The 23,615-nt window shown below is 43.9% G+C and overlaps 1 protein-coding gene across 1 annotated transcript in view; it reads left to right on the top strand.

Annotated features, from left to right (window-relative positions):
- The window catches only part of dnah14 (dynein axonemal heavy chain 14), a 435,381-nt gene that overhangs the window by 292,237 nt on the left and 119,529 nt on the right, over positions 1-23,615 (top strand). Inside the window, 2 exon segments of the mRNA XM_033020484.1 lie at positions 8,624-8,756; positions 12,494-12,570. Of these exon segments, the coding sequence (XP_032876375.1) occupies positions 8,624-8,756; positions 12,494-12,570 (210 nt within the window).

Below are 23,615 nucleotides of genomic sequence, written 5' to 3'. Positions count from 1 at the left end.
CAACTCAGTATCCCGTACCTGCCTTCTCTCCATACCCTCTGATCCCCTTAGCCACAAGGGCCACATCTAACTCCCTCTTAAATATAGCCAATGAACTGGCCTCGACTACCCTCTGTGGCAGAGAGTTCCAGAGATTCACCACTCTCTGTGTGAAAAAAGTTCTTCTCATCTCGGTTTTAAAGGATTTCCCCCTTATCCTTAAGCTGTGACCCCTTGTCCTGGACTTCCCCAACATCGGGAGCAATCTTCCTGCATCTAGCCTGTCCAACCCCTTAAGAATTTTATAAGTTTCTATAAGATTCCCTCTCAATCTCCTAAATTCCAGAGAGTATAAACCAAGTCTATCCAGTCTTTCTTCATAAGACAGTCCTGACATCACAGGAATCAGTCTGGTGAACCTTCTCTGCACTCCCTCTAGGGCAATAATGTCCTTCCTCAGATTTGGAGACCAAAACTGTACGCAATACTCCAGGTGTGGTCTCACCAAGACCCTGTACAACTGCAGTAGAACCTCCCTGCTCCTATACTCAAATCCTTTTGCTATGAAAGCTAACATACCATTCGCTTTCTTCACTGCCTGCTGCACCTGCATGCCTACTTTCAATGACTGGTGTACCATGACACCCAGGTCTCGCTGCATCTCCCCTTTTCCTAGTCGGACACCATTTAGATAATAGTCTGCTTTCCTGTTTTTGCCACCAAAATGGATAACCTCACATTTATCCACATTATACTGCATCTGCCAAACATTTGCCCACTCACCCAGCCTATCCAAGTCACCTTGCAGTCTCCTAGCATCCTCCTCACAGCTAACACTGTCCCCCAGCTTAGTGTCATCCGCAAACTTGGAGATATTGCCTTCAATTCCCTCATCCAGATCATTAATATATATTGTAAATAGCTGGGGTCCCAGCACTGAGCCTTGCGGTACCCCACTAGTCACTGCCTGCCATTGTGAAAAGGACCCGTTTACTCCTACTCTTTGCTTCCTGTTTGCCAGCCAGTTCTCTATCCACATCAATACTGAACCCTCAATGCCGTGTGCTTTAAGTTTGTATACTAATCTCTTATGTGGGATCTTGTCGAAAGCCTTCTGGAAGTCCAGATACACCACATCCACTGGTTCTCCCCTATCCACACTACTAGTTACATCCTCGAAAAATTCTATAAGATTCGTCAGACATGATTTACCATTTGTAAATCCATGCTGACTTTGTCCAATGATTTCACCACTTTCCAAATGTGCTGCTATCCCACCTTTAATAACTGACTCTAGTAGTTTCCTCACTACCGATGTTAGACTAACTGGTCTGTAATTCCCCGTTTTCTCTCTCCCTCCCTTCTTAAAAAGTGGGGTTACGTTTGCTACCCGCCAATCCTCAGGAACTACTCCAGAATCTAAAGAGTTTTGAAAGATTATTACTAATGCATCCACTATTTCTGGAGCTACTTCCTTAAGTACTCTGGGATGCAGCCTATCTGGCCCTGGGGATTTATCGGCCTTTAATCCATTCAATTTACCCAACACCACTTCCCAGCTAACCTGGATTTCACTCAATTCCTCCAACTCCTTTGACCCGCGGTCCCTTGCTATTTCCGGCAGATTATTTATGTCTTCCTTAGTGAAGACGGAACCAAAGTAGTTATTCAATTGGTCCGCCATATCCTTGTTCCCCATGATCAACTCACCCGTTTCTGACTGCAAGGGACCTACATTTGTTTTAACTAATCTCTTTCTTTTCACATATCTATAAAAACTTTTGCAGTCAGTTTTTATGTTTCCTGACAGTTTTCTTTCATAATCTATTTTTCCTTTCCTAATTAAGCCCTTTGTCCTCCTCTGCTGGTCTCTGAATTTCTGCCAGTCCCAGAATTTCTCCCAGTCCTCCGGTATGCTGCTTTTTCTGGCTAATTGTACGCATCATCCATCATCCCCACTGATAACCAGAATTTAGAAGGATGATAGGGGATCTTATAGAAACATATCAAATTCTTAAGGGGTTGGATAGGCTAGATGCAGGAAAAATGTTCCCGATGTTGGGGGAGTCCAGAATCAGGGGTCACAGTTTAAGAATAATGGGTAGGCCATTTAGGACTGAGATGAGGATAATCTTTTTCACCCAGAGAGTTACGAATGTGTGGAATTCTCTGCCACAGAAGGCAGTGGAGGCCAATTCACTGGATGTTTTCAAGAGAGAGTTAGATTTAGCTCTTGGGGCTAAAGGAATTAAGGGAAGGTAGACACAAAATGCTGGAGTAACCCAGCGGGACAGGCAGCGTCTCTGGAGTTACTGCCTCTGTTTTTTTATGTTCTTAAACACTGCACAAATGAACAATAAAATTAAATTGCAGATGTTAGCAATACCTCTGCTCCTATTTCCTTGTGTTCTCAGTGTAGAGAGACAGCAGCCCCCTAGAATATAGTCCTTCCCCCCGGAAGCTGTGCAGTGGCTACACCGACATTCTGAGACACTAAATGCTGGAGTAACTCAGCGGGGCAGGCAGCATCTCTGGAGAGAAGGAATGGGTGACGTTTTGGGTCGAGACCCTTCTTCAATCAGAAATCGTCACAACCCGAAACGTCACCCATTCCTTCTCTCCAGAGATGCTGCCTGCCCCGCTGAGTTACTCCAGCGTTTTGAGTCTACCTTCGATTTAAACCAGCATCTGCAGTTCTTTCATACACATAAGGAATCAAGGGATATGGGGGAAAAGCAGGAACGAGGTACTGATTTTAGATGCTCAGCCATGATCGTATTGAATGGCGGTGTTGGCTCGAAGGGCCGAATGACCTACTCCTGCACCTATTTCTTTCTAACTTTCTAACCGTCATCAGACACACCCTACGTCCCCCAAATATCCAACCACTGACAAATGCAGCCACTAGGGATAGAAACGCTCAGTCAAACTCTGGTGGTTGTCTGGGTAACCAGTTAATTCATGCTTCACAGCTCATAACAGCCTCCTCCATTGTCACACTGAATCAAATCTCAGGGCCGATGCTTCACATTGTCAATACATCAACAGAATTAAAACCAAACAACGCAAAGGCAAATTGTTATGATACAGAACATAATAAATAAATAAATAAAAAAGTCAGGCACTATCGTGGAGAGAGCCAGAATTATGTTTCAGATTGATGGCATTTCCTCAGATGGACGACAGCTAGGCAATAACGAATAACGATCCCCGACTTCCTGACCAACAGACCCCAATCAGTGAGGATAGGGGACAAATCACCCTCCAAGAATTCCTCAACACTGGTGCTCTGCAAGGCTGTGTTCTCAGCCCCCTTCTTTACTCCTTGTACACCTACGACTGTGCAGCCACGTACAAATCTAATTCAATTTACAAATTCAGACAACACCACCATTGTGGGCCGGATATCAAACAATGATGCGACGGAGTACAGGAAGGAGTTTGAGAACCTTGTGTCCTTAAGACAACACTCTTTCCCTCAATGTCTGCAAGACAAAGGAGTTAATGATTGACTTCATGAAGAAAAGCGGTACACATACCTCAGTTTGCATTGACGGTGCCGAAGTAGAGATGGGTGAAAACTTCTGAGTCAATATCTTCAACAACTTCCTCTGAGTCAATATCTCCCACAACTTTTCCTGAACCACCCATATAGAAGCAACAACCAAGAAAGTACACCAATGCCTCTACTTCCTTAGAAGGCTTAGGAAGTTTGGCACACCCCCTCTAACTCTCATCGACCTCTACAGATACACCATAAAAGCATTTTATCAGGATGCACCATACTTGGAACAGCTCCGTCCAAGACCAGCAAGAAATTGCAGCAAATTGTGGACGCAGCCCAGACCATCAGTTTCCATTTATACTTCACACTGCCACGGCAAGGCCAGCAGCATAATCCAAGGACGAGACAGACCCTGGCCACTCCCGCTTCTTCCTTGCCCCATCGGGCAAAAGATGTAGAAGTGTGAAAACGCACACCTCCAGATTCAGGGACAGTTTCTTCCCAGCTTTTACCAGACGACTGAATCATCCTACCACAACCAGAGAGCAGTGCTGAACTACTGTCTACCTCATTGGTGACCCTTGGACTATCCTTGATCGGACTTTACTGGCTTTACCTTGCACTAAACATTACTCCCTTATCAAGTATCTATACACTGTAAATTGCTGGATTGTAATCATGTATTGTCTTTCCACTAACTAGATAGCATGCAACAAAAGCTTTTCACTGTAACCAATAAACTAAACTGATAGAGGAATAGGAATCTAGGGACTGTCAGTGACATCTCCTCTTGTGGTGGTCCATTAATGCTACCTCCCCACCCTCTGCATACTCCTTTCTCCTCCCTGTGACTGGCACTGTGTTTCCTTGTGCTGTTGCCCACCTTGGTCCTTTCCCCTTGATTCCGATAATGCTAATGTGGAGGTGATGGCTGCTACGTGTTAATGCTCTGGTCTTGGGGTTGATGAGGATTTGGGGAATTGTTTCTCCCTGCACACCTTTGCTTGCAAAATGCTGACTTACTTTCTTTAAATAGATCCTAAAATTACTTGTCTGATAGAGATGCGAAGGTGCGGGTTGCAGGGCAGGAATTTAAAAAGCACGCATGTGTCACTTTAGACAAGTACTAAAAGCCACTTATCTCACGCATTATACACTCAGCATCCCTCTGCTGCACTTACATAATGATCAATAACCTTTGCCACTAGTGAATAAAACAACACCAAAGGTGGTGGAAGTGTCACGTCACTACCCTGCACCCACAGTCTGTAGAACCGCTTGCTATCACTCACAAATGCTTCAAATTGCTACAGAGCCTGCTGCTGGCAGAGGCACCGTAGACTCAACAGTCAAAGCTTCAGATGCCTTTCATAGCAATGGCAAAACCAATGTCACCAGAGAGAAGGCGATTGCTGGGTCAAGGTGTGAATACCTTGCTCCCCAAACTCTCGGATCCTTCACATGTGGTCAGGGCCTCACTCCCTGCACATACTGCCTTCGAGGAGGCTGTGGTGTGGACTGGAGTATTGCCCATCTCCTCGTGGCCTGTTCATTTGCCAAAAACGTCAAGACACTGCAGGTTATTCACAGGGATCCACACTGAGATAAATATTAACCGCTGCCAAAAGATCATCCACTCGACAGAAAGATACACTTTAATCTGCCCAGTACTCTGTTTGGTCTTCTACTGTATGTGGATTATTGCAGAGCTGCCAACTGGCACATTTCAGGTGCAGAGGTACTGTACTTGCTGAGGGTGTCTCAGAAGCTGTATGAAGGAACTGCAGATGATGGTTTAAATCGATATAGACACAAAATGCTGGAGTAACTCAGTGGGACAGGCAGCATCTCTGCAGAGAAGGAATGGGTTACATTTCGCGTCGAGACCTTTCTTCAGACTGATCAACCTTTTTTTTTTTTCTTTTTTTTTTTTATTAGAAGTACGGTAAGTTACAATAATACACAACACATATGTCTTAATACATTTTTTGTACCGCTTCATTTTTTGAGCTTTAAGAAAAAGATAGAAGTAAAGGAAGTAAGGAAAGTGCGCAAGAGTCGTGAAGGTGCAAGAGAGTGTTGAGAAAAGAAAGCACCTTAGAAAAGAAGTTAGAGAAGGAAGTAAAGAAAGAAAGTAGACCCTAGAAAAGAAGGAAAAAGAAAGGAGAAACAATCGCTCTATTATAACATTAAACTCCGCAGAAAGGGGACTACCAACCAAGTCTGTTTTTGTTGGGTTTTTTTTGTTTTTGTTTTTTTTTACTAGATCCTGGTACCTTTTATTTATTTATTTATTTGTTTATCTATTTTTTAAATTACTATTGCACCTTATAGACTGATCAACCTGAGAGCACCTGCAGCAACAGACTGGCACCACCAAGATGCAAGATTTTTTTCCCCGTGGCTATTAAACTGTACAACTCCTCCCACTTCTGTCGTGGGGGTAGACTGACTTCGCTTCCCCCTCCCCCCTTCCCAATCTTTGCACACCCCAAATCCTGGGCTTCCCACTGGTCACACTAACTTCATGTTTCATGTATCTTGTTGTGTTTTATGACTGTTGGCAGACCAATTACCCTCCTGGGATAAATAATGTTCAATCGTGTTGTTGTATGTTTAAATAAGGTTACCCCTCATACCTTCTTCTTCCTCATGTCCAGCCATCTTCAGTGACGGTTGACGGTCGGTGGTTGCAGAATTGGCTACTTCGGTCAGTCACTGTGGTACAGTTTCTGTCGTCAGCATTGCCCGGGATGTGATGCGCCACGTGGAGGCTTCTGCTTGCATCCCACCCCTCATACCAAACCCCAAGGAATACAGGCCCAGAACACAGAAACATAAGGAAGACACACTGATCTGTTTTGCAGTAAATGCCTACTATGTTCTGTGTGCTGAAGCAAAGCAAGAATTTCATTGTCCTATCAGGGACACATGACAATAAACTCACTTAAACTTGAACTTATTCTGTTCTTATTGGGTATGTCCACAGATGACATGCGAGAGTCGTTTAAAGGCCAGCTGGTGAATGTGCGGTGAATGTTGTATACAGGGTTTTTAGTAAGGCTTTTGATAAGGTTCCTCATGGTAGGCCGATCCAAAAGATTAAGATGTAAATTCTTAAGGGGTTGGACAGGCTAGATGCAGGAAGATTGCTCCCGATGTTGGGGAAGTCCAGGACAAGGGGTCACAGCTTAAGGATAAGGGGGAAATCCTTTAAAACCGAGATGAGAAGAACTTTTTTCACACAGAGAGTGGTGAATCTCTGGAACTCTCTGCCACAGAGGGTAGTCGAGGCCAGTTCATTGGCTATATTTAAGAGGGAGTTAGATGTGGCCCTTGTGGCTAAGGGGATCAGAGGGTATGGAGAGAAGGCAGGTACGGGATACTGAGTTGGATGATCAGCCATGATCATATTGAATGGCGGTGCAGGCTCGAAGGGCCGAATGGCCTACTCCTGCACCTAATTTCTATGTTTCTATGTACGAGGTTCACGATGACCTGGTCGTATGCATTCAGAACTGGCTTATTCATAGAAGACAGAGGGGTTGTGGTGGAAGGAAGATATTGTGGTTGGAGGACTGAGACCAGTGGAGTTTCCACAGTTGTTTGTGATATATGTAAATGACCTAGACATAAATTTAGATGGATTGTTGGGTAAGTTTGTTGATGACATCAAAATGCCTTACATCTGATAAAGACCTGAAATGATAACTAATTCTCTTTCCATTGAAGTTGCCCGACCTACTGAACTTTTGCAACATTTTCTCTTCTTGAAGCAGCATCCCTACAGATTCCCCACCACGTCACGTTGCATCCACCATGGAAATGCTTCAGCACTGACATCCAGACCTTGTACCTAAGACCATATCTCCAGCTCCCATTCCTACAGTTCAACGAATGACCTTTCAGGATGAACATCATCCATCTTTCATTGTGCTTAATGTGGTCAGGATTTTAATCATTACCAGACCGAAAAGATCCAACATCAGATTCTGAAAGCCAATCATCTTTTACTTTAAATTTCTCTTGCCTGCACCAGAACAGAAGCGTAGCTGTTGTATTCCTGTTACTAATCCAGAGATGCAGCTAATGATTGAAAGACATGTGTGCAAATCCCAGTGTGACAGCTGAGAAACTTTGAGCATAGTCATAGGGAGTCATACAGCACAGAAATAGGCCCTTCGGCCCAACTCGTCCAGGGAGGGATGAGAATCGACTATCCATAGCCTGCATGTGATGTCAGACCCACAGTAATGTGGTTGAGGTAGAGCTAAGCATAACAATTGGGAGGCAGTTGGGAATGGATAATAAATCCTAGCTGCGCCAATGATTTCCACACACCAGCAATGAAAATTGTTAAGTGAATGGTACTGGTATTAGTTTTCTTGTCATGTGTACCAAGATAAAGTGAAAAATGTTGTTTTGTGATCCACCCAGTCAAGTCATGCCACACATGAGTACAACAGCAGTGCAAAAGACAAGAATAAACATGCCAAATTCAGTGTTATAGAGTCATAGAGTGATACAGTGTGGAAACAGGCCCTTCAGCCCAACTTACCCACACCCACCAACATGTCCCAGCCACACTTGTCCCACCTGCCAGCATTTGGCCCATACCCCTCTAAACCTGTCCTATCCATGTACCTGTCTAACCGTTTCTTAAATGTTGGTATAGTCCCAGCCTCAACTACCTCCTCTGGTAGCTTGTGGCATATACCCACCACCCTTTGTGTGAAAAAGTTACCTCTCAGATCCTGTTAAATCTTCCCATTTACCTTAAACCTGTGTCCTCTTGTCCTTGATTCACCTACTCCGGGCAAGAAACTCTGTGCATGTACCCGATCTATTCCCCTTATGATTTTATACACCTCTATAAAATCACCCTCATCCTCCGGCGCTCCAAGGAATAGAGACCCAGCCCACTCAACCTCTCTCTATAGTTCACCCCCTCGAGCCCTGGCAACATCCTTGTAAATCTTCTTTGTACCCTTTCCAGTTTATTATTGTTATTGAGATTAAAGAAAGGTGACACAAAAGAAGATTGTAATATACACTTTCTGCCCATCATATTCAAGGTTGAAGGGCTGGTATAACAGGAAAGCCTTTTGGAAACTCCAGCTTTGTCTTTACTTTCTCCAGGTGAACCTGGCAACGGGAAGTCTTCTCTTCTTCAGGAAATGCTTTCCAAGCTGGAGAAATCCAAAGGCTCGTCAATCCAATCGGAGTCCATCCTGAACGACGTCTTCCTTTACAATGAGATGAAACATGACAGGTGAACATCAGCATGCATAAAAGGGGAGAAGCTGATCGATCTCTGGGGCCAATATCTAGTTACGGGATTGACCGCTGATTTGAATCAAGTCGCCTTTATTAAAAGCGTTGATGTAATTCTGTTATGTCCAGGAATTACTGCTTCCAGTGGTGTATAAAAGGAAGGCAGGCACTAGCGGGGTAGAAGATAGGGAGCAGCCTTGTTGGGAGAGGCTGTGGTAAAGTGCGTTATTGAGGATAAGAGCTGAGGCTGTGATTGGTGAAGTTTTGGCCAGGAGGCTGAGTGGAGGGTAACGGCAAGGTAAGGTAAGGTCTGTAACTCTTTTTGTGACTCTTCCATGGCCTTAGTGCAGTGGAGATGGCAGTTAAGACATGTTATGCTCCTCCTTCATGATGTGGGAAGTCAGGAAAACTTCCAATGGTGCTGAGGGAGTGTTGCACTGTGCGAGGACAATGCTGAGGAGGGTCATGTGGATGGAGCGCCACACTGGGGGGCAGTGCAAAGGAGTGCAGTATTGTAGGAGGACATTACCAAGGGAGTGTTTTGTTGTGGGAAGGTCCATACATAGGGAGCTCTGCAATGTTACATAGAAACATAGATACATAGACAATAGGTGCAGGAGTAGGCCTTTCGGCCCTTCGAGTCAGCACTGCCATTCAATGTGATCATCCGCAATCGGTACCCCGTTCCTGCCTTCTCCCCATACCTCTTGATTCTGCTAGCCCTAAGAGTATCTTTTGAATGCATCCAGCGAATCAACCTCCACTGCCTTCTGAGACAGAGAATTCCACAAATTCACAACTCTGTGTGAAAAAGATTTTCCTCATCTCAGTTCTAAATGGCCTACCCCTTATTCTTAAGGGGACAGCTCTGAGCGATCACCAAAGAATTGTATTGGCAGGGCTGAGTTATAGCCATACTGTCAGAGGGCTTGAGTAAGAGAGCTGTTTATAAAATACCTTTCTGCAACATAAAGTCTGCATCATGGAACCAGACCACTTGTCCACGTTGACCAAGTTGCTTATCTGAGCAAGTCCCATATTCCTTTAAACCTTTCTATCCATCTGCCTGTCCAATTATCTCTTAAACTTTGTCATAGTACCTGCCTCAACTACTGTCTGTGGCAACTCATTCCCCATACCCAATATTCTCGGTGTGAGAATGTTGCCCTCAAGCCCCCTTTAATTATTTTCCCTCTCACATTAAATCTACGCGCTCTCGCAATCTTGAGAAAAAAGACTACTCAACTTATCTGCGTCCCCCGTGATTTCATATAGATCTACAGGTCACCCCTCAAACTCCAGCACTCCTGGGGTAAAATGACCCAACCTACTCCTTATAACCCAAGCCCTCCTGTCCCATTCCAAAATCCAGGTGAATCTTTACTGCACCCTTTCCAGCTTCATTGAATCTTTCCTATAACTAGGTGGCCAGAACATCGCACAATTCTCCGTGTGTCGCCTTACTAACGTCTTGTAATAATTTGTCGCAACCAACTCACGAAGTCATTGCTCTGACTGTTGAAGGCTAATGGGTCAATTGCCTTCTTTACCATTCAGTCTACCAGTCTCACTACTTTCAGTGAACTGTGTACTTGTACTCCTCGACCTCTCAGTTCTGCAACACTCTCCAGGGCCCTGACATTCACTGTGTTTAACTCACCACTATGCAGCACTTCACAATAAGCGAGTTCAGTATTCCGACTGCGCATGCCCAGGTCAAAGGTCACTATGCATAAACATTGCTGGAAAACAGTGGAGCTGCATATACATCTTTATTTTTTCTGTTTTTTCCAGCTTTGATTCTTCTGGCCCATTTTTCCAGTTGAGCTAAATCAGTTGTAATCTAAAGTAATGTTCACTGTCCAATATGCCACCTATTTTAGTGTCGAGCACAAATTCACTAGCTATGCCAATTACATTCTCATTTAAATCGTTAATATGGATGACGAACAACAGTGGACCCAGCACTAATTCCTGCAGCTCACTGAAAAGCAACCCTCCACTACTCCTACCACCAAGCCAATTTTGTATCAAATTGGCATGCCCATTCTGCACCCTATGTGACCTAACCTCCTGCGAGTCAGTTTCACTGTACAGATATGTGATAAGGGAATAACGTTTAGTGCAAGGTAAAGCCAGTAAAGTCCAATCAAATATAGTCCGAGGGTCACCGATGAGGTAGATAGTAGTTCAGGGTTTCTCCCTAGTTGTGGTAGGATGATTCAGTTGCCTGATAACAGCTGGGAAGAAACTGTCCCTGAATCTGGAGGTGTACGTTTTCACACTTCTGTACCTTTTGCCCGAAGGGAGAGGGGAGAAGAGGAAGTGGTGGGGTGCAATTCAGCCTTGCTGAAGGCGTGAGGTATAAATGGAGTCAATGGTTTGGTTGGTTTGTGTGATGGTCTGGGCTGTGTCCACAATTCGCTGTCCTCATCTTTCATGTTGTTTCAGCAAAGAATATACACAGTGAATGGTTGGGTTCTGGGGAGTGTTGCAGAGCAGAGGAATCTAGGAGCACAGCTACATATTGCATTGAAAATGTCATCGCAGCTAGATAGGGTGGTCAAAAAGCGTTTGGAGCATTGGCCTTCATTATTCAGAGCATTGAGTATAGAAGTTGGGAGATCATGTTGTAATTGTTTCAGATGTTGGTGAGCCGCATTTAGAGTACTGTGTTTAGTTTTAGACATCATGTTATAGGAAAGATGTTGTCAAACTGGAAAGGGTGCAGAGAAGATTTGCAAATATGTTGCCTGGTCTCGAGGGCCTGAGCTATAGGGAGAGGTGGAGCAGGCTAGTACTCTATTCCGTGGAGCAAAGTAGTATGAGGGGTGGATGATCTTATCCAGGTGTATAAAATCATGAGAGGAATACATCGGGTACACGCACAGAGTCTCTTGCCCAGAGTAGAGAACCAGAAACAATAGGCTTAAGGTGAGGAGAGGAAAGATTTAATAGGAATCTGCGGTGTAACTTTTACACACAAAGGGTGGTAGGTGTATGGCACAAGCTGCCAGAGGAGATAGTTGAGAAAGTTTAAGAAACATTTACACAGATAAATGGATAAGACAGGTTTAGAGGGGTATGGGACAAACACTGGCAGGTGGGACTAGTGTAGATGGAACATGTTGGCCGGTGTGGGCAAGTTGGGCCTGTTTCCACACTGTAAGACTATGACTCTCTGACTCTATAAGATTAAATGTATTTTTTGAGAAAGTCATGTGGGTCTGTATTCTTTGGAGTTCAGAAGATTGAAGGGTGACTTTATTCCAGCATATAATCACTGCAGGGTGCTTGACAGGATAGATGTTGAGACATGGTCATGGGGAGGAGAGTGATAAACAAGAGGACAGGATTACAAACTAAAGACATTTAAAAATAAAGTGCATACTAATTTCTTCTCTCAGAGGGTAGTGAATTTCTGGATTTCTCTATCTAAGGGGATGGCAGAGGCATTAGATATATTTAAAATGGAGACAGATAAATATTTGAAGGATAGAGGATCTGTTGTTTAGGGGGAACTGGCAAAGAGGAGTAGTTGAGCAGACCCCCCTTGAATGGTGGGGCAGGCTTGAGGGATCTGGTTGCCGACTCTCGCTCCTATTTTCTTGTAGTCTCATGTAGTTCTGAGGGTATGAAAAATGATCCAGATCTGTGTATTTTTTCTTTCATATTTCCAGGGAGGAAGAAGTTCAGTTTTAGTGATTGCTGCTTTCCGTCTGCTTTCTTTCACAGCCTGGTGCCACGTTTCACCCAGATGATGGAGGGCTTCAACAGGGAAATAGACAAGGGCACAACCTGCACTGACGGAGGTACGAGATCTCACAGTGGTAAAAGTAGTGGTGGGTGTGCAAGGCAGCAAGCGCTTGTCAGAATCATGACCATAGCTGTCACTGTTCTTGGAATATTCCCGGGTAGATTCGCTGACTCATGGTTTCCCCAGATAGACACAAAATGCAGGAGTAACAAAGCGGGACTGGCAGCATCTCTGGAGAGAAGAAAGGGGTGACGTTTCAGGTCGAGACCCCTCTTCACCAGCGTGATTAGATCACCAGTGATGACTGGCCATCTGTTATGTAGTATCATCAGTATTCACCAACACGCCTGATGACTACTGCTGGTCCTTCATATTAGATGGAGGCTATTTATTCCATTGCGTGATTCATCTGTTTAGATGAGTTCACCTTCTCCAGTACTATTTTTTTACTGATATTTGGCTTCTCCTTTTCCTCATTTTAACTGGGCCCTTGATTCTCTAATGCAGCTCGCAATCTCCCAGCATATTTGTTCTTCTAATTCCCATGACTATTTTTAGGGCCTATTTGTACACTCCAAATAAGGTGATCATCCTTGTTTTATTTCTCAAATCCACATCAAGAACCAGGGGACATAGGGTCATGGTGAGAGGGGAAACAATTATTAGGATCCAGAACCAGAGGAACTGGAAGATCAGCCTTGATATTGATGAACACAGTTGCAGGCTGGAGGGGCTAGATTGGTCCTACTTCTTATGTTTTATAAAGTAACAACACTTCCAACTACACAACCTTAGAAATAAATTGCACAGATTAACTAGAGAGGTAAGTAAAAGAGGTAGAAAAGTTGAATTACTGATCAGGGAGAATGTCACAGCGACACTCAGGGAGGATCTACTGGAGGGTTTGGCCTCTGAAACAATATTGGTAAACGCAAAAATAAGAAAGATACAATCACTCAGATGGGATTATACTCTAGGCCTCCCAAGAGCTAGCAGGGGATAGAGGAACAGATATGTCGACCAATTATTGAAAGATGTTTGCCGATGATAGCAAAGATGGTTTTACCAAAGGTTACAGCAGGATCTCGATCAGTTGGGCAGGGGAATGGTTAATTGAGTCTAATGTAGATCAATGTGAGGTGTTGCATTTTTAGCAGTCTAACCAGAGAGGACCTTCACAATATATGGCAAGGCTTTTGGTAGTGTTGCAGTAGAGGGATCCAGGAATGCAGGTACATAGTTCCTTGAAATTGGCATCACAGGTAGATAAAGTGGTCAAAAAGGCTTTCAGCACATTGGCCTTCATCAGTCAGGTTACTGAGCATAGAAGTGTGTAGCAAGGAACTGCAGATGCTGGTTTATACCGAAGATAGATACAGAGTGCTGGAGTACCTCAGCATGTCAGGCAGCATCTCTGAAGAAAAGAGATGGATGACGTTTCAGGTTGGAACTCTTCTTCAGACACTTTCACATTCAACTTTTATACCTCTTTTGCCTCCCTCTCTATCAGGTCTGAAGAAGGGTTCCGACCTGAAACTGTACAACAAACTGAGTTGTCCTAGTGGGTGACTTTAACTTTCCCAGTATTGACTGGAACTTCATTTGTGCAAGAACTTATCTAATCAGGACTTGTTAGAAGTATCCAATTGGTTTTCTTGAAACAGTGTGTGGATAGTTCAACCAGAGGAAGGAACATATTGGATCTTGTTTTGGGAAACATGCCAGGATAGGACGGTGATGAGAGCATTTTGGAAACAGTGATCACAGCTCAATAATTTTTAAGATAGTTATGAATCAGGATAAGTCTGGCCCTTGGAGGAAAGTGCTAAATTTGGGGAAAGTACTAAATTGGGAGAGGGCAAATTATAACATTATTCGGCAGGAGCTAGCAAGACTAAACTGGGAAAAGCTGGTAATGGCTAAGTTCACATCTGACATGTGGAAGGCGTTTAAAGGCCAGCTGATCAGATTTCAGGACCGACTTGTTGTAGTAAGTAGGAGGGTTAAGGATGGCAAGGTAAGAAATCCTATGATGAGAGAGGTTGTAACTTTGGTCAGGAAGAAAAAGGAAGCGTAGGGAAAAATGAAGGTTTAGGAAAATAAAGTCAGACAGGGCCATGGAGCAATATAAAGAAAGCAGGAAGAAAGTCAAGCAGGCAATTATATGGGCCCAATGTCATTGACAAGTCAGATTAAAGACAATCCCATTACATTGTACACATCTATATTACTAAATCTCTGATCTTGACCGCTTTTAGCCGACTGTGCTGCGATTTCCGAGAGAACGCCGCCACCTACGGCCGTCATTTTTAGCCACCTCGCTCAGAGCCCCCCTCCACCGTATGAGTGTGGAGGATTTTTTCCGTCGATGAAAAATGAGAGAGATATTAATGTTTTTACAAAATTCCCCATTCCCTCTGCTGCACCCGCTGGCGGCAGGGGGAGGGACTATAAAACCAGGAAGTGTCGTGCCTCACTCAGTCTCTGCCAGACCCAGGAAGTGAGAGGGTCTGGCAGAGACTGAGCTGAGAATAACACTGAACACACGTCTACTCCACGGTGAGTCCCCTTGATGCCCTGTAAAGTGTCTGCAGCCTAATTGTTTGCCTCGCCTTTTTTGACAAGTTTGTGTTCACAAAATGAATTTTGGTTGTCGGGTGTCTGGAGCCCAATTGTTTGCCTCGCCTTTTTTAACAAGTTTGTGTTCACAAAATGAATTTTGGTTGCCGGGCATCTGCAGCCTAATTGTTTGCCTCTCCTTTTTTAACAAGTTTGTGTTAACAAAATTAATTTTGGTTGTCGGGCGTCTGCAGCCCAATTGTTTGCCTCACCTTTTTTTAACAAGTTTGTGTTCACAAAATGATTTTTGGTTCTCGGGTGTCTGCAGCCCAATTGTTTGCCTCGCCTTTTTTTTAACAAGTTTGTGTTCACAAAATGAATTTTGGTTGTCATGTGTCTGCAGCCCAATTGTTTGCCTCGCCTTATTTAACAAGTTTGTGTTCACAAAATGAATTTTGGTTGTCGGGTGGCTGCAGCCCAATTGTTTGCCTTGGCTTGGCTTTTAAAATCGTTGTAACAGTTGGATGCCTGCCCAAGCATCCATACGGCCCACAATGTCTATACTAGCCCTCTGGAAACCAGTACCTTCAGCCCGCAACACCCATACTAGCACAACAGACAGCCCCCCCCACTGGCGAGCAGTATTGAAATTGGTGGAGAGGTGGAATATTGCATTGGTGACCAGCCCTCCCGTGTGATGCTGGGACCCAACGGGTCCCACTTAGTCTAGTATATTATAAAACTAGACGGTAACAAGAGGAGGATAGGAGCACTCACAGATAAAGGAGGGAATTTGTGCTTGGAGTCAGAGGATATGAATGATTTAGTCAATGAATACATTGCACTGGAGAAGGATGTGGAAGGCAATGAGATCCACGCAGGCTATATTAATATGATAGAACATTTTGAGATCTATAAGGAGGGGGCATTGGGTCTATTGAAGACTATTAAGGGAGATAAGTGCCCAAGGCTAATGGGACCTCCAGGATATTGAAATAGGACATTGCAGGGGCCTTGACGAGGGTCTTTATTGCCACTTTTGCCATAGGCAAGGATTCTTAGGTATAGAATTTAGGGACAGCCAGCGTGGCTTTGTCTGCAGCAGGTCATCTCTTACAAACTTGATTTAAATTTCTGAGGAGGTGATGAAAGTGATATGATGAGGGTACAGCACTGGATGTTGGCTGTGTGGACTTTAGTAAGGCATTTGCCATGGTCCCTCATGGTAGGTTGACCAATAGGATTAATATACATGCAATCCACAGTGACACTAGTGATTTGGATGCAGAACATACAAGACGGAGGCTAGTGGAGGAAGAGTGTCATTCTGGCTGGAGGTCTGTGGCCAGCTGTGTTCCTCAGGGGTCAGTGCTTTGCTGTTTGTGATCAGTCTAAAAGTCTGGATGGAAATTAGTTAGTGTTGTCTGCGAATTTGTAAATTGTCTGAGATTCAATTCATGTATCCAGTCATGGGTATACAAGGAGTAAAAAAGGTGCCAGAGAAGGGGGCATCCATGCAGAGCCCCCATGTTGAGGATTATCATAGAGGATGATTTGTCCCCTATCCTTATTGATTGAGGTCTGTTGGTCAGGAAGTCGAGGATCCAGTTGCAGAGTTGAGCGCTGACTCCAAGTCCCGTGAGTTTGGTGATAAACTCGGATGGTATAATGGTGTTAAATGCTGGACTGGGGTTTATGAATAGGAGTCTGACGTCGGTGTCTATCTTACCCAGGTGTTCCAGGGATGAGTCTAGGGCTAGGTAGATGGCATCGTCTGTGGGCCTGTTGTGGCGGTAGGCGAACTGCAGTGAATCAAGGCCGCTGGGTGGACTGTATTTAATGCGCTCCATAACTAGCCTCTCAAAACATTTCATGATGGTGGATGTCAAGGACACTGGATGATAGTTGTGTAGGCATGAGGTGCAGATGGATTGGTTAGTAAGTTTACAGACAACACAAAGATTGTGAAAGGAAAAATGGTGCTGCAATTTTATTTGGGCAAGTGTGAAATTGGCAACACAGATTTCTGAAAGTGGCAGCACAAGTAGATAACATGATAGTGAATGTGTATGATATGCTTGCTTTATCAGTCAAAGCATCGAGTATAAGATTCAGGAAGTCATGTTGCGGCTTTATAAGGAAGGATGTAGAGGCTTTGGAGAGGGTGCAGAGGGGGTTTACCAGAATGCTGCCTGGATTACCGGGCATTAAGTAAAAGGAGAAGTTGGACAAACTTCTTGTTTATTCTGGAGCGTCGGAAGCTAGGTTTGTAAAATTATGGGAGGTATAAATGTACAGTCAGAATCTTTTACCTAGGGTGTAAATGTTAAAGATTAGAGGGCAGAGCTATGTGAGAGGGGAAAGTTGAAAGGAAATATGCGGGGCATGTTTCTTTACACAGAGAGTTGTAGGTGTCTGGAATGTGGTGGTGGTGGAAGCAGATGTGATAATGGCATTTAAGAGCTTTTAGATAGGCATATGGATATGCAGGGAATGGAAGGATATGAAGTATGCAGAATGCATATGCATGCAGAAGTCATTAATTTAATTGGGGATCAGGTTCTGCACAGGCATTATGGGCTGCAGGGCCTGCTCTTGTGCTGTACTGTTCCATGTTCTATGGTCTAACTCATGTCATATCTCTCCACGTTTTCTGTTCTCTCAGTGTTGTGCAGTGAGACACTCTTATACTGAGGCTCTGCAAAGGTGCACTAGGCCAGAGTGTGCAGGGACTAACATTCTCATTACATGAGTCACAGTCTCCAGTTAAGCAATGCAATTAAGTGATGCATGCATTTGCCAGCTCAATGGCAGGTTCATGTATTTGGGTCACATTACATTGAATTTCATGAACTGAGACACATATCATTTGTCTCTGAAGTACCAACTCTAAAGAGAACTGAAGGACACCTCACTGGAGAAGGAGGTGGGTGGTGGTGAACATAAGACCTCAGGTTTTGCTGAATGAATCAAGCTGTGGGTGGTTTTGGAGACACCCCTGTACCGAGTCAGCAGATAAGAATGGGACAACATTAAAGCTCAGACAATTTCTGCTCAGGTCCGTCAGTCGAGTAGCTTTTATTAAGACAACCGACCATTTCTTTTTGTGCATTAGTTGCTGTAAACTAAACAGGATATCAGGTGGTGCAGATTCCCACTTTGCACAATGAACCAGTGGACCAGACTGCCACCTAGAGTTCTGACTGCTCATAACTGTCGGCTATAGTACTGTGCAAAGTCTGAAGGGGCACAATCATTTGCCATGATTTAAACCAATGTTCATCTTAACTTGGGTTGGAATCGTGGAAGGAGCAAATATAAATGAGTTGTGTGTGATATACAAATAACATAAATGCATGATTCCTAGACTTTCAAGAGAGTTTATTTGTCATATACACTGGGTATGAACTGGAAGAATAATATTGTTATTTGCTGCAACTTTACAGACTCATTCGATGCAACAACAAAAACAACAACAATAAATATACAGCACATTATTGGTTATTCTAAGTAAACCAGACCATGATAGTGAAAAAACAAAGTGCATGGGACAACCATTATAGGGCAAAGACCATTGTGGTTGGTTGCTGAGATAGAATTGTGTGTTAGGGTTGTGTAGGAGGGTTATTCTTGATGGGAAGAAGCTGCTCTTGAACCAGGAGGTAAAGGTCAACGAGATGAGAGTATGGCCAGGATGGTGTGGGCCTTTGATATATTCCAGTCCATGTCCTGGATCCAGAAATCATCATTTTGTCATGTTCCTTTGTAAAGCAATCTTTCACTCAATTATTCTTATTCTTAATGTTATTTTTTTTTAGTATTATTAAGATTAATATTATCCGTAACATAATCTTGCCAAGAGGAGTTAACTTAAGGAGGGGGTCCTATACATAAGCAAAATACAAGAGATGGCAGAAGCCATTGTCTGGTAAATGTAGACCGGAGTCAGCTTGTAATACTCCAAATGCAAGGAGCCCCGACAGGTAAGGCCAATGAACTCAGGGTTAGGATAGGTACGTGGATGTTAGGATGTTATAGCCATTACAAACCTGATTAAGGGAGGGATAGTAGTGTGTAGGAAGGAACAGCAGATGCTGGTTTAAACTCGCTAGAATTTAGAAGAGTGAGGGGGGACCTTATAGAAACTTACAAAATTCTTAAGGGGTTGGACAGGCTAGATGCAGGAAGATTGTTCCCGATGTTGGGGAAGTCCAGAACAAGGGGTCACAGTTTAAGGATAAGGGGGAAATCTTTTAGGACTGAGATGAGGAAAACATTTTTCACACAGAGAGTGGTGAATCTCTGGAATTTTCTACCACAGAAGGTAGTTGAGGCCAGTTCATTGGCTATATTTAAGAGGGAGTTAGATGTGGCCCTTGTGGCTAAAGGGATCAGGGGGTATGGAGAGAAGGCAGGTACAGGATACTGAGTTGGATGATCAGCCATGATCATATTGAATGGCGCTGCAGGCTCGAAGGGCCGAATGGCCTACTCCTGCACCTATTTTCTATGTTTCTATGTTTCTAAACCGAAGATAGACACAATAAGCCGGAATAACTCAGCTGCTCAAACAGCATCTCTGGAGAAAAGGAATATGGTAGGTTTTCCTTCCTCCAGAGATGCTGTCTGACCCGCTGAGTTACTTCGACTTTTTGTATCTCTCTGGAAGGATAGGACTGGCAGCTTAATGTTGCAGGGTACAGTTGCTGAAGTGGGGGTAAAAGAGGAGGGGAAGATGGTTTATTGATTAAGGAGAACATCATGGCAGTTGTCTGAGATGGCATCACTGATGGTACGTTGCGTGAGACTATATGGGTGGAATTGAGAAATGAAAAAGGGATGATTACCTTGGTGGGTGTGTGCTATAGGCCCCCAAATATTCCCACAAGGACTTTATTCCTTGGAGCGCAGGAGGCTAAAGGGTGATCTTATGGAGGTGTATAAAATTACGTGGGGAATGGGTAGTCTTTTACTCGGTGCAGGGGGAATCCAGAACAGAAGAATACACTAGATTTAAGGTGAGGGGCAAGATTTAATAGTAGCCTGAGAGGTCACTTTTTCCTCAGTGGGTGGCAGGTATATGGAAGGAGCTGCCAGAGGAGGTAGATGAGGCTGGTACTATAACAGCATTTAAAAATTAACTTGGACATGTTCATGGATAGGAAAGATTTGGCGATATATGTACCAATGGGTATCTTGGTTGGGATGGTCGAATTGGGCCAAAGGGCCTGTTTCCGTGCTGTATGATTATATGACTAAATGTGGACCTACCAAAATCTTACAGAGCTGCATCATAATTTCCTGACTCTTACACTCAGTCCCTCGGCCGATAAACGCAAGCATACCATACTCTTTCTTTACCATGCTATCTACTTGTGTGGCCCAATTTTAGGCAGCCATAGATCCCTCTGTACATTAATGTTGTTCAAGGTAGTGCCATTAACTGTATACTTTCCCCTTACATTCGACCTTCCAAAGTGCAAAACCTCACACTTGTTTGTATTAAATTCCATCTATCATTTATCTGCCCATTTCTCCTCACATTAGTGCAAAACACAATGAGAAAAAGAAAGTCCCTGGTAATGGAAGAGGTTGTCCATAGTTGTTGAGGTAGGATTATAATTGTGCAAGCCGGTTTAAGAACCTGGTGATTGCAGGAAAGTAGCAGCTCCTGATCCTGCTGGTGTGTGCCCGCTTGCTTCTGTACATTCTACCTGATGTAAAAGCAAGTAGAAGGCATGGTGGGGATCTTGATGAACTTGAGGCAGTGCCTCATGTAGAGGCTTTTGATGAAGGAGGAGACTGCGCCTTTGATGGATCGGGTTGAGTGCACCACTCTCCGCAGCCTCTGCTGTCTCAGTGCATTGGAATTGCCATACCAAGCCACGACGCAACCAGTCAGGATCTACTACATCTGCAATGTTTGTTCGGGTATTTGGTCACATGCCGAATCTCTTTAAACGTCTCATGAGAGTAGAGGCGCTGGCCCATCTACTTCATGAATATATCAGGGCGAGTTGTCCGAAATGTTAACTCCCAGGAATTTAAAGGCTAATCAACCATTGAAAACTGGCATTGATACACAATTATTTTTTTTTAAACTAGTCCAAAATAATGACTTTCCCTTTCTGAAGTCAACAATTGGTTCCCTTGACTTGTTGACATTGAGCTAGAGGTTATTGTTGAGGCACCACTCAGCCAGGTGTTCTATCTTGCTCCTCTGCGCTGGATTATCACCACCTATAACTCAGTCAACAACAGTGGTGTCATCAGCAAATTCAAATAAAGCACATAGTCATAGGTGTAGATTTGAGCAGGTCATTAAGCACCCAGCCCTGAGGTCATCTCTCAGCATCGTACATGGATAGGAAACTAAGACAGCCAATCCAGTCTCTATAGTTTAATCCTCAGGCTTGGTAATATTGTAAATCTGTTTTTGCTATAACACGACTTCCCAACTGTACTCAATATCTTATCCAATGTGGGGCTAGGCGCTTCATCACCCTGTCTAAATGTGTTGCCACTTTCATGGAACTATGCACCTGCATCCCTGGGTCTCTGTTCTACAATACTTAATTTGTCTTACCACAATATTATGCCTTTCATTTATCTGAATTAAACTCCATCTGCCATTCCTCAGCCCATTGGGCCTAGTTGACCTAGATCCCTTTCTAATCTTAGATACCTATTCACTGTCCATGACACCACCAATTTTAATGTAATTCATAAACTTACTAACCATTCCACCTACATTCATATCCAAATCGTTGATATAAATAATGAACAACGCTGAACCCAGCACTGATCCCTGTGACTCCATTCAATACAGATCCCCCAGTCTGAAGACAATCCTCTCCTAACATCCTCTGCCTCCTATCTTCAACCCAAAATTGTAATTAATTAGATAGCTTATGCCTGATCCCATGTGTTCTAATCTTCTAGATCAGCCTACCATGAGGTGCCATGTCAAAATCCTCACTTATGTCCCTGTAGACAACATGTATCACGCTGTCCTTATCACCCTTCTTTGTTACCTCTCCAAAAGTTTCAATCAAATTTTGAGACACGATTTTCCATGCACCAAGCTATGCTGACTATTATTAATCGGTCTTTGCCTTCCCCATATAGATCCGGTCTTTCAAAATCCCCCCCCCCCCCCCCCCCCATAACTAACTTAGGCTCACCTGTTAGTAGTTCTCAGACTCTTCCTTGCACACCATTCTTATAAAGAGGCCCAACATTAGCCTCCCTCTAGTTTCCCAGCACCACACCCAAACGTCTTCACCTCTCATCTGAGCCTTAAGGCCGCAATTACATTTGTGTAGCATCGTTCAACACATCAGGGTGCCACAACCAAGAACGAGTCGTGACCAAATAGAATACCACAATGTTGCAGACGCTGGAAATCGGAAACTAAAGCAGAAAAAAGCTTGAAATGTATAACATTTCAGACAGCATTACATGTTCTGGATATTAACTCGACATTTCTGGCATATCCTGACTTCATAATTGACCTGGTACATAGCCCCGTACTCTCTTCCTCAGCACTGTCCAGGCGGCATTATGGTGCTCTGTCAACACTTCCCTCCTGAAAGGGCACTCAGTGCTCCACAGGGAGCAGTGTTATTCCACTGACAGTCAAGCATTTTCCTATCAATACCCCTTCCATAGTGTGGCAATCCCTCATAACTACCTCTCCTTCATTGCACGGATCCTTCAACATTACCCCTCCTGCTGTGTTGTGTCTTGGTTCTTTTTCTTGTGTGTATGACTGCAGAAACCAAATTTCGTTGACAACAAATAACAACAAATGACAACAAATAAATTGTATTGTATTGTATTGTAATAGTGCACCTTTCAAACTTTTGTGAAGTAATGAGGATCATGAATGAACCTTAATCCATTTTCTATCTTCAGCTGAGTTTTCTCCAACATATCCGGGTATTAAGTCATTAGACACAAAAAGCTGGAGTAACTCAGCGGGCCAGGCAGCATCTCTGGAGAGAAGGAATGGGTGATGTTTTGGGTCGAGACCCTTCTTCAGACTGGTTAGGGATAAGGGAAATGAGAGATATAGACGGTGATGTAGAGAGATAAACAACAATGAATGAAAGATATGCAAAAAGTAACGATGATAAAGGAAACAGGCCATTATAAGTTGTTTGTAGGGTGAAAATGCGAAGCTTGTGCAACTTGGGTGGGGGGTGGGATGGAGAGAGAGACAAGGAATGCCGGGGCTACCTGAAGTGAGAGAAATCAATATTCTTACCACTGTGCTGTAAGCTGCCCAAGCGAAATAAGAGATGCTGTTCCTCCAACTTGCGTTTGGCCGCACTCTGACAATGGAGGAGACCGAGGATAGAAGGGTCTGTGTGGGAATGGGAAGAAGAATTAAAGTGTCCGGCAACCGGGAGATCAGGTTGGTTCACGCGGGCTGAGCGAAGGTGTTCCGCGAAACGACCACCCAGTTGCGTTTGGTCTCACCGATGTATAAGAGTCCACATCTTGAACAACTGATACAGTAGAAGAGGTTGGAGGAGG

This window comes from Amblyraja radiata, chromosome 5 (genome assembly GCF_010909765.2).
Source record: "Amblyraja radiata isolate CabotCenter1 chromosome 5, sAmbRad1.1.pri, whole genome shotgun sequence".
Taxonomy (NCBI): Eukaryota; Metazoa; Chordata; class Chondrichthyes; order Rajiformes; family Rajidae; genus Amblyraja; species Amblyraja radiata.
The sequence above is the reverse complement of the archived record's forward strand: the minus strand, read 5'-3'. Positions and strand labels throughout refer to the sequence as shown.